The 11,929-nt window shown below is 34.2% G+C and overlaps 1 protein-coding gene and 1 pseudogene across 1 annotated transcript; one reads left to right on the top strand and one right to left on the bottom strand.

The window, feature by feature from the left end:
* Positions 1-533: 533 nt before the first annotated feature.
* Positions 534-3,461, top strand: LOC114712035 (protein CURVATURE THYLAKOID 1B, chloroplastic-like). Its single transcript, XM_028896490.1, has 6 exons — positions 534-923; positions 2,073-2,215; positions 2,469-2,555; positions 2,673-2,735; positions 3,040-3,077; positions 3,215-3,461. Exons 1-6 carry the CDS (start codon positions 755-757, stop codon positions 3,273-3,275), a joined length of 561 nt encoding a protein of 186 aa, XP_028752323.1. The 5' UTR covers positions 534-754; the 3' UTR covers positions 3,276-3,461.
* A 313-nt stretch (positions 3,462-3,774) lies between these two features.
* Positions 3,775-6,719, bottom strand: LOC114712030 (anthranilate N-methyltransferase-like; annotated as a pseudogene).
* Between the last annotated feature and the right edge of the window lie 5,210 nt (positions 6,720-11,929).

Here is an 11,929-nt window from a genome sequence, read left to right as displayed (position 1 = left end):
ATGATTATGATGTTTTAGAAAAAATATGTCATATTGATTATAATTAACCAACTCACCTAATTTTTATAATCTAATCAAATTAGTTAAATATGTCTTATATTAAGAAATGGATTCGCAATATTTATCTTATTTCCTTCATCTACATTTCTTCCTTGATCTGTCGTCTACCCACCTTTCCAATCATTGATGGGTTTCCCAATTTTACGAAGGCAGAGGATCCAAGTCCACGAGAAGCAGGGAAGCTGGAAACATCATTTGGGAACAGCCAGTTTAGAAGTTGGGCCTAACCATGGGCCTATTGGGCTATCGACTTGTTATCCATAACAATAAAAGCATGCTGGGGACTTGCTCTCTAACCATCACAACTTGTTTTTCTGGTTGATGTTAAATGCGTTGAGCAAAGATAATAAAGATAATTTTGTAAGGTGGGAAAGATAATAGGATGGCTTGGCATTGCATATGGGGAGGTTTTGAAGAAGAAAGCAGAGTGGTCTGGCAAAAGAAATGCCATAGAAGCCCTATCTGGTTGCAGCCAGGTCAGCACCACACTATCTACACCATTGCAAATGAGTGGCTCTGCATCTTCTTCCTGTAGCATTTCCAACCAGAGAGCTTCTCCTCCTCTCCTCCCACCATAATCAAATCCTCAAATATCTCAATCTCTCTCTAAAGCCTCCTCTTCTTCACATTCTTCACTAAATTCCTATACTCAACAAGGGGGCCTTCACCGGCTAGCTACCTCATACTCATAACAATGGCTTCCACCTCCTCCTCCACTCTCACTATCTCTTCTTCTTCCTCCCTCGTTGATGCAAAGGCTCCCAGACAATCGGCTTCTGCTTCCTCTCAATGCGTCAGCCTTCCCTCTCTCCCTCCTCCGCCGGTTCAGTCCCAGAACCGTCCCTGGAAGGCCGCTGCCTATTGTAAGTCCTTTTTCCCTAAACGCCCTTATCCATGTTGTTCAAGCTCAATCACATTCTAAATATTTCATTTAACTCTTCATATATCACACACTTGTATTGGGAGAAAAAAAATACATGGACATGCATATATTTACTTCAATTTCATGTTTTGCTGTTCGATATTTTGTTGGTGTCTCTGTTTGTATCAGTTTTGATACATCAGGCCTGCATGCACAATTAATTACCAAACGACGAAATAAAAGCATCACTGACGTTGGTACCATGATGTAGACACTGTTTTACATACTATGAGTAATTTGTAGACGGGTTGGTTTAGGATATAAACTTCTGCAATGGAAACTCAAAAGAAAAGAAAGGAGTCAAATTTGGTGAAGTACAAACACATTCTAAATATTTAACTGGGCTCGTATCAGACACTTGTTTCAAACCCACACACACACTCATCCTTTATTATGCTTGAGTGAGGCTTGTCATGTAGACGTATCAGTTTTGATACATCAGACCTGCTTGGAGTGTTGGACAATCAATCACCTATCACCAAAACAAAAGCCTCACTAACGTTGTTAAAGGACAGGCATTCGAGTAATGAGCTGTGGCTATGTTAGGTACTCTTATTAGATACTATTAAGTAACATGCAGACGGATTGTCTAAGGATGTAAAATTTTGCACTGGAACCTAAAACGGAGAAAAAGCGCCATATTTGTGTAATACTTTAAGACACCAAGCAATTTTTCAAACTATATTAACACTTGGTGTTTTATTGTGTGTCTTCTCTCTGTGTCTGAGTAACTGTGTAGTATCCTGTCTTTTGTGTATGTGTTTGTACCTCTTTCATTGGCTGCCAGTGCTTTTGTAGTATGAGATTTTTTGTAGAATGGTTGTGTCATGTCGCAAAATCGCCACAATATTCTGGCAATGACCACAACATTGCCATATAAACATAAGCCTCGTGAATGTTACAGCTAATCTATAAAGTATGGACGCTTAAAATTGTTGTATGGAAGATGATATGGTCCTTGAAATTACAGATAGAAACTGTATGTTTTGCTGTGCTTGCTCCATTCATGTTTGTGTTACTATCAGGGCGTTTAGCTGCTAATGCTTTTAACGTATTCAGGAAGTGGTAATTCATTAAGTGATTACTTCAGGTCGCAAAATTGCTCGCAATGTGATGGCAATGGCAAGCTCGGCAACAGGTGAAGCCCCTCCAGCAGTTGTTACAGGACAAGAGATTTCAACAGAAGTTGTCACAGCTGAGCCCCCAGAGCTTGTTAAGAAGATTCAACAAGCTGTACGCAATTCAGATCCTCCGCAGTCACTTGTATAATGTATTCAGAGAGATGATAGGAAAAAGAATATGCATACAATGAAAGTATTGATTGGATTAGATTCCAGATGCAGTTTCACTGTATTATTTCTCTCTCTTTGAATGAATGGCTCTATGAATAGAGAGGATCCGCTCCAAGTTATAGGAATGTGTTTGATATTTTTTAACTTGTTTATCCCTAATGGTTAAAGTGACTGACTTTATGTTGGGTTCATAGTGGGACAAAGTTGAAGATAAATATGCAGTGAGCACAGTAGCAGCAGCTGGTGTAGTTGCGTTGTGGGGCACAGCTGGGATGATGTCGGTAGGTTATCTGAATTCTTAGTTCGTATTCTCTGATCATAACGTCCTTCTATTTACAGCCAGTTTCAAGTTTTGTTTAGCTCAGTTGGTAACTATTTGTAGCTATCTTATAAAACAGGCAATCGATAGGCTTCCTTTGATTCCTGGGATGCTTGAGGTTGTGGGCATTGGCTACACTGGGGTAAGTTTAATATGCTTCGCTACTGTTATCACCGTATGTCACTCACTCTTCTCAATTAATGATTATAACAATTTGTCCAGAACCTGGAGATCTGTGTTTGCTTCTTTTGAAAAACACTAGAACAGTGAAGCTTTAAATGCACTACGCTAATCCAGGAAAATGCTCTATAATATCAAAAGAAGAAGAAACAAGTTTCTCAAGAAACTTGAAACCTGCCTCGTAATCCTTTTGTTTCTTATTGCTTCTTGGGTAACAGATATTGCTGGTCTATCTATTAACTCATCATCTCTGTTCCTTTTTACAGTGGTTCGCTTACAAGAACCTAGTTTTCAAGCCAGACAGGTAAGCCTTATATACACTGGTTTGAAATTTTGAATTTAATCAATTCATCAAGTTCTGAACAATATTTTTCAAAATCCCAATTACTTTGCTTTTAGTCATAACCATGCCATTAATAAGCATGTTTAACGCAATTACAGGGAAGCTTTTGTGCGAAAAGTAAAAGAAACATACTACGAAATAACTGGGAGCAGTGCCTAGAGGAGCCATTGACACAAGCAAGGACTCTGGTTGAAGATGTGGAACCATTGTTGATAAATGCTTCTGACCATATACTACATTATCCAATGTAATGTTACGCGATTATCTGTACTGAAAATAAATGTAACTTTCACATCATTTCCACCATTATCTCGTACAGTTTTTAAGGGTGGGAAAAACAATAAATTTATGGCGCCACATTCACCCAGTACAAGAATATTGTCTCCCCTGTATTTGTTATCTGCAGGCACACCTCATGAGCAGATCGCATCTATTTGATATAGATATCCTTTGGGATTCATTCAATTCATTCAGAATTACGTTTCCTAAAAAAGCATATTTAGTTAGATCTCACCTCAAGGATGATTTTAGGTGTTACAGTCTTGAAGCCTCTTTTAGCGGTCTATATGAATTTTAGGTATTACTGAGTTAAGTAAAGCTACTGTCATCATCAAAAAGAAACATATGTTGTGTGGAATGTTGTGACAAGAGAGAAGAATTATAGGGTAACCATACCGTACTTCCATATCCAATTTAGATTCTTCCACTTCTTCCGAATAACGCAGTTGGATTACAGAATGCAAACTAAATTATCATATTTAATTATTAGGTTAATTATAAAATGCGTAATAATACTCTCAGAAAATGGAAATATCTATTTGAAGAATTCCATAATCCAAAAGTTACGAACAAAACATTCATATCTGATGCCACTAAACCCTGCTGCCGTAGCCAATTCCATGAACTCTTGCTCACTTCTCTCTTTGCCACCTGGGTTCTGAGTCAGCATTACGAGATCAAGCTGGGAGGTGCTCTTTGCCGCAGCAGAAGTCTGTGGTACAATGGGCAAAACTGCGTCTATCACGACCACTTTTCCATCTTCAGGAATTGCATTGTAACAGTTCTTCAACAGCTTCAAGCACCATTCATCACTCCAATCATGAAGTATCCACTACAAAGTTTACCAAATAAAGCTGAAATTTTAATTAACTATTACCATATCGATTATATAATTATCACTACTCACAACCCCACCTTCATGAAGATGGCATCTCCTTGAGGCACGCTTTCAAACATATCTCCTCCCACATGTTCGACTCCTAGAACGTCACAATCATTGATATAATTCACCGATAATTGTTTGTTTGTTTTTTTTTCAAGAAAAGCTTACGTGAAGGCTTCAGAGAGTTCCAAATTCAGTGTGCAATGACATACCAGGATAAGGAGGAGCGTGCTGGATGACATGAGGCAGGTCGAAATTGATTCCTTGAATGAGGATATTTAGTAGTGATCAAGCTTAGAGTAACCCCAAGACCTCCACCAACGTCGACGAGTCGGGTGATGTCCTCGAAACCTCGGTAGGATTCAAGAATTTTGGTCACAACTAAGGTGGTCTGATTCACCATTGCCTTGTTGAAGACATTGTTAAACCTTGAATCCAATCTCGGATACTCGAAAGCATGTGAGCCATGCACCCTATTGAACGCTATGCCTCCTTCACATATTGCATCCTTCAATTCTCGCCTAAAATTTCCATACTTGTCAAGTTTACAGCAAGTCGAAAATGACTTCTTGTAATACATTATTGGGACGACCAAATATTTTTTCAGGCCAATACAATTTTTGGTCTCTAAAATTTGGGTATAATTTGATTTTAGTCCCTCATATTTCAAACACATAGTTTTAGTTCTTAGAATTTAGTTAATTTTAAACTGTTAATCCTTGGATATGTAATAGTATTAAAATCTATTAAAGTGTCATAAACAGTGTTAAACTGGTGATTTAAACTTACCAAATGACACCTAGTCGAACCTTGTGTGGATAATAGAAGAAACAAAAGGAACAGATCCTCAAAACAAAACTCTTTAGCCTCTTTTTTTTTTTTCACACATTGTTTTTAGGAGCTTTTGCATTGTCAGGAAATAACGTTTTAATATGGATTAAATTTTAGTGACTAAAATCACGGGTTTAAAATTTGAGGGATCAAAACTGAAATAGGCTCAAATTTTAGTGATAAAAAATTATATTAACCCTTTTCTATTTGTCTATATTCTAATTTTTTTCTTCATATTACATGTAATTCGTAGATAAAAATAAATGATATGATAACCTAAAATAAAGCAAAAGCAATAGACCAGAGATAATAATAGGGGTAAAAAGTCAATTGGTTAGAGAGAATTGTAATCAAGTTCTAAAGGAAAAAATTAATTACAAAATAAGTCTCAGAAATTGTTATTTTCTACTCTAAAACCTTATTACAGGCTGTTTAATTAAGTTGTTATTAAGATTTTTTAATAATTATTTTTCTTCCTTGAAATCTCATTATAATTCTCCCAATTTGGTTATCTTTATTTTAATATTTTTATATCGAATGATCATAAAGCTTTAAACTATTTTCAACTATTCAATAGTTAATAAATTAAAATTAATATATATAATTGAGTCAAATAGAGGAAAGGCGTAAACGAATAAATTAATATATATATAATTGTAGTTTAAAACTTTTTTCCTTTCACTCTTTATAGCAGCTTAATAAATTTAACCTTTTTTATTGTAAGCTTAAAATTTAACCTTATATATATCATAATAAATGAATCCAATATTTAATCACACTCGCTGGCCCAAAAAATTTCAATTAGACTATTGTTCTTTTCATCTTAAGATAAAAATCCATATATATTCCTATAATATTATCCTCAATTTTTAATATAAGAGTTATATAACAAATCATAAATATTAAAAAAATTAGTTAAATTACTTATTTGTCAGTATTATCTTTTCTAAAATATTTTATTAATTATGTATATTATTAGAATGAAATTTTTTTAATATATGCGGTTTTTATGAGTAGGTCCAGATTGAATCTCTCACTAGTTTTTGTTTTGTATTTAAAAAAACACTTACTAACCAGCTGTCAAGGAAGACCTTATCTTGAATCAACGCAATAAAAGGGCCCAACGACACCCCATCTTCATTTCTCGCAAGAGATTTGGCCACCGGACGGAGGCCGTACACTCGTCGGGAACACGCCGGCCCTCGATCCTCATCGGTGATGACGGAACAGGTAAGAACAGAGTGCGACGCTAGAAGCCAGAGGAGACGATCGAGCGCGGAAGGCGCTTCGGAGTTCTTGCAAGAAAGCTCCGTCGCGATCTCAGCGGCGGAGAGCTTGGCGCCATGACCAGCTCTATGAATGACGTCGAAGACACCGAGCTCCACCGCTGTTTGCATCGCCATGGAAATCGCGGTGGAGGTCGCGAGCTGCATGGCGTAGGAGAAACTCTCTTCTTCGATGTCATCTATTTTTGGCGATTGGTGACTGCTCGCTTCGTCGTGAAGAGGCTTAGACTGAGACTGAGATTGTGGTGCCTGAGCCATCATGAGTGGGTAAGTTGAAGGGAGAAATGTGTATGCTTTGATTCGAAAGATTTATGAATCACCAGATTTATAGGGCTCTGAAGAACAAATAATAGTGTTGGCAAAGGAAGTGACCATGGGGCCTCTTCATTTCGAAAAGAAAATAAATTGGCATTTCGTTCGCCTAATCATTTTCTTACTTTCTTCTATTTACTCTTCTCATTACTTAATATAAATTATTTAACTAATTTAATTAAATTAAAAAAATTAATTAATTAATTAATTATAAAAATATGATATGTTTGTTTAAAAAACATCACAATTATTTTTCTTAATATAAAAAAATTAAAAATAAATTTTATATTTAAAATTAAAATCAATTTAATAATTATATTTTATATCTAATATTGAAGGAGTATTTTTCTCTGTGACTTAATAATTTAAAGATATTGATTGAAGTATGGATATGATAGCTGAAAAATAAACCACCTAATAATTTAAAGATACTGATTACAGTATGGACACGATCACCGAAAATGAAATTACATAGCTCAGTAGCCCCTAGTCCCACATCAAAGGGTTGTTAAACATTTGACTTTGGTTTAAATATAAAATTTTAGTTTATTTAATCTTTATTTATTATTTTTTAAATTAATTTATTTAACTTATAAATTAATATACTACTATAATTTATTTATATAAATAATATTTTAGTAATATAATCATGTCATGATTGTTAGGATTAAATAATTTCTTTTTCTCTAATATACTTCAATTAACTTTATATGAAGTTAAATAGCTAAAATCATGCTCACCCGGTATCTCTAATTATAAACTCAATTATCTAGTATGTATATTAATAAAGCTTAATTTTTATATATTTAATCCCACTTTAATCTAGGAACTAAATTGGGCTCAAATAAATTTTTATGTATTATTAGATTAATTGATTAATTTTAAAATATTTCATAACTATTGAGATTTTGGATTGAAAATATGAATATTTTGGGATGTTCAATTTTAACTCGAAATTAATATTCCCTATTTTTTTAAAATAATTTTTAAATTTTTAGAAAGATTATTTTTGAAATTTTTTAAATTTCTTACTGGTGCAAAATTATTTTTTAAATTCAAACACAGTCCAATAACTAAATTCAAATAGTTCAATCAAGTATTAATAGCTTCGGTTTTGGATTAAAAAAATTTCCTCTTTTTCTATTAAATTAACCTAGCTGCCACTCCTTAGGGGTCCTCTCTCGATTTTCCAACGATCCTTCTTTTCTTTTATGGCGGTCACCTCGTCAACTCCACTCATATTCCATCATCGCGTTTTTTGATTTCCTTTCGTCAGCATCCACTCACCATATTCCATCATCATCCGTTCAATTGATTCCCCTCTATTTACCGCACGGACACGCGCGCAACCACACCATCCATCCTCATCATTCCAACCGCGCATACTTCACCCTTGTTATTTTCCTTATCCGCCATGATCGTGCTATGTACGAAGCTTGGGAAGAAGCTTTTCACCGTGACAGTTTAAGCTTGTTTGGGAGATAACTTAGAGAGGAGCATGAAAGGGGCTAGAGTGTTGGCCTAGCATTCGAAGACCATTTATTTTTTTAATTTAAAGATTTGAGATTATTTAATTTTAAATTGTATTTTTATAAGATAATTTAGTTTTAAATTGTCATTTTTATTCTTAATTAGATTGATATTTGGATTATATTTGTACCAAGATACTTATTAAAATTTATGTTTATTAACTTTTGTATTGTTAATTAAATTTATAATTGAGTTTTCATTGTAAATTTAATTATTAACATGGTTTGAATTGTAAATTTGAATTCTGTTGCCTCTTGATTTTTTAACTGAGTTAGTGAATTATCTAATTATTTAATTGAATGATTTTAAGCATAATTTTTAGAATTAATTGTTATTGTTTTTTATGGTTTAATTAACAAGTCCTATGCAGTTATGAGTTCTCTAATAGTTTAAGTTTTTGAATGTGAGATTTTTTTGTTTCAAGTAGATAATTGAACTTATTAATTCCATTCTCTTGTCACTTCTCTTTGATCTAATTAATTGATTTAGGCTATGAAAGTTAATTCTAAGTAAATCCAAAGTTGTTCCCTCTACTGTATTTGAAGAAAATCCCTCGTTTTTGCTTTCTTAATTTTCTTTGCCTTTTGCTTTCCCTTCTAAACAAAACCTCCCAAAAAATTACATTGGCATTCATTTGGTTTACTTCAATTTTTGTATAGAGTCTAGAGCATTTGCATATTGCATTTAGATTTAGTAGATTGCATTTTATTTTAGATCCATTTTATTGCATTTTTTCACCTAAATTTTTACCTAAATAAACCTATAACTTGCTCTTTGAAAGTAATAATCTTGGTTGATCCTAAATTATAAATCATTTGAGACTTTGTTTAATTGAGTACTTTCATGATAGAGTTAGCATCAATGTATATGTATCAAAAATTAATTGATATCTAAAAATTTATTCTTTCTTGTTTTTAAGCTTTATAGGCGTTTCAGGAAAAATATTTAATTGTTTTTAAGACTTTGTAAAGTGTTGTAGGAGATATGAAATCTCCTTTAAAATTGTGTATGATCACTAGGGAGAAATTAAAGGCAGCATATATTTTTCCTATTGATCAAGATATAAAGCTATGATAGAGAAAAACGAGACGGTGTTGTTGTGGCAACTACTAATCAGCTGGCACAAAATTCCAAACCCCACTGTGCTTTTTACTGCTTCTACTTTCTCTCTTCTTTCATTATATTTCTTCTCTTTGTTTGGTGAGATTAATATCCTATTTAATTAATGATTGAAAACAAATCAGTTGAGAGGTATAGTTAGATAAAAAAAGCAAAAACAAAATCACTCTTTTAGCTTGTTTAAGGGCTTAAGCCCTCGTTTAATTTGTATCAAGAAAAAAAAATCTTTCTGTTTTCCATTTGTTTTTCTATGTTCGATTTAAAAAAAAAAAAACTACATATTTTTAAGTTCAAGCTTCATGGTTTGCATTTCTGGCACAAAATTCCAAAACCCCACTGTGCTTTTTAGTGCTTCTACTTTCCCTCTTCCTTTCACTATATTTCTTCTCTTTGTTTGGTGAGATTAATATCCTATTTAATTAATGATTGAAAACAAATCAGTTGAGAGGTATAGTTAGATAAAAAGCAAAAAATAAATCACTCTTTTAGCTTGTTTAAGGGCTTAAGCCCTCGTTTAATTTGTATCAAGAAAAAAAATCTTTCTGTTTTCCATTTGTTTTTCTATGTTCGATTTTTTAAAAAAAAAAAAACTACATTTTTTTAAGTTCAAGCTTCATGGTTTGCATACGTGGTCAAGATCTAGTTCGATATATGATAAAAATTTATTAAAAAAGCAGAATATGTGCACAGAATCCATTTGCTGATCCCTCCCTCTATTTATTAATTGGCTAGCTGGCTTAGGAGTTACTACTAAGTTAATTAGAGGCTGATTTGTAAGTCTTCATCTTCATCGACTAAGAAGAACCATTTTTGTGGAGGAGCTGAATTCAAAAATTTCTAGCTAACTACTCTTGTATGAACGCATGGGCAGAGGCCTCTTCTCTCCTCAATTTTGGTGGTTATATTAGGCCCTGCTCAATAACTTTCCAAATTCAAAGTCCTGATCTGTAATAATGATCTCTCTTTAACGACCATTAAATTGTACTTTTCTCTTTTTTTCTTAAAAAAGTGTTTTAAGGATGGTAAGAAGGGAAAGAGTATGTATATATATTTATAAATTATTCCCAAGTCATTTTAGGTTTAAAATTAATCTCTATCAGATTGGTAACGTTAAGGTTAAAATCCTTTCAACAAATACGCTTTTCGAAATTTGAACTTGTGTTCTCCTTTTTATAGGGATAAGACTACTTACCATCTAAATTAACAGCTTGCTGATAGGGAAAGAATGAGCATATTATATTCTCCCTCCTAACACAGAAGGATCAGGCACAACTAGAAGGCACGCGTTCAATAAAGTAGAAGTGCTTTGTTAGTAGACAACTATGTGAATACAAGGGATTTAATATAGGTGCTCATCATGAAACTCATCAAATGTGGACAATTCATATTTGATGAGCTTGGGGTGCCCAAACCCATTCCGTCACAAGGACATAATGTTGCAGATATTGAAGAGTTGTCAACATAAAGTTATAAATGAAAAGGGAAAGGAAGAAAAAAAGGAAATGAAATGAAGTGTATTTGATCGAAGAATTCCATAACCCAAGAAGATCTCCTAAAGCCGACTGAGATGGCTAATTGCAAGAAGTCCTTTCCACTTGGATTTTGAGTGTTCATATAACCGGAAACACTGCTTCCAGCCACCACTATCACCTTTCCATCTTCAGTGGTTCTTCGAGCACAACTCATCACTCCAATCATCAAGTATATATCCACCCAATTATCCTCTTCTTGGGTCTATCAATATTACATTTTCTTATAACCAAAATATATTATAAAATGGAGAGATATAAATCTAAATCAGCAAGAGATTTCACTAATCAATTGCCTACTATATATCTACTTGAAGAACTCCATGACCCAGAAGTTGTCAACAAAGCATTCATATCTAATAATGGCGTTAAAGCAAGATGAAGTAGCCAAATGCATGAACTGTTGCTCATTCCTCTCTTTGCCAGCAGGGCTTTGAGTTGCCATAAGTAAGTAAGTCAAGTTGAAGATGCTCTTTGTTACAGCAGAAGTATCTGGTGTTGTGAGAAAACTGCATCTATTACAATCACCTTTCCATCTTCTCGGATTGCACTATAACAGTTCTTTAATAGCTTTAAGCACTTGTTATGAGTCCCACATTGGGGAATTTTACAAGTATTGTGGGGTTTATAAGTTTAAAGGGCTCTCCTCCTAATAGGCTAGTCTTTTGGGATTGGACTCTCCCCTTGGACTTATGCTCATCACATTGGTGTTTTCATTAACAGTCGGCAAACCGGAAAGGGCTACCTGGGGAGGGTTCTGACGGTAAGAAGACCGAGTGAAGTGTTGTAGAGTGGAGCTGCCGGGAACATCGGCTCTCGAGGGGTGCTCTATTATGAGTCCCACAGTGGGGAGTCTCACAAGTGTTGTGGGATTTTATAAGTTCAAAGGCTCTCCCTCCCAATAAGCTAGTCTTTTGGGAGGGCTCTCCCTTTGGGTTTATGCTTATCATATATGCTTTTATTGAGAGTCGACCAACAGGAAGGGCTACCTGCGGAGGGTTTCGACTGTAAGAAGATCGAGTTGAAGTGCCGTAGAGTGGAGCC

The sequence above is a fragment of the Neltuma alba genome, unplaced genomic scaffold (genome assembly GCF_004799145.2).
Source record: "Neltuma alba isolate B1F8T4 unplaced genomic scaffold, ASM479914v2 tig00011326_pilon, whole genome shotgun sequence".
Classification (NCBI taxonomy): Eukaryota; Viridiplantae; Streptophyta; class Magnoliopsida; order Fabales; family Fabaceae; genus Neltuma; species Neltuma alba.
The sequence above is the reverse complement of the archived record's forward strand: the minus strand, read 5'-3'. Positions and strand labels throughout refer to the sequence as shown.

Bases quoted from the DNA above. Each gene is read 5' to 3' on its own strand.
- LOC114712035 (XM_028896490.1), top strand. From the start codon at position 755: ATGGCTTCCACCTCCTCCTCCACTCTCACTATCTCTTCTTCTTCCTCC. The intron at 2,556-2,672 runs GTAGGTTATCTG...CTTATAAAACAG, and splicing joins GCACAGCTGGGATGATGTCG to GCAATCGATAGGCTTCCTTT. The intron at 2,736-3,039 runs GTAAGTTTAATA...TCCTTTTTACAG, and splicing joins TGGGCATTGGCTACACTGGG to TGGTTCGCTTACAAGAACCT.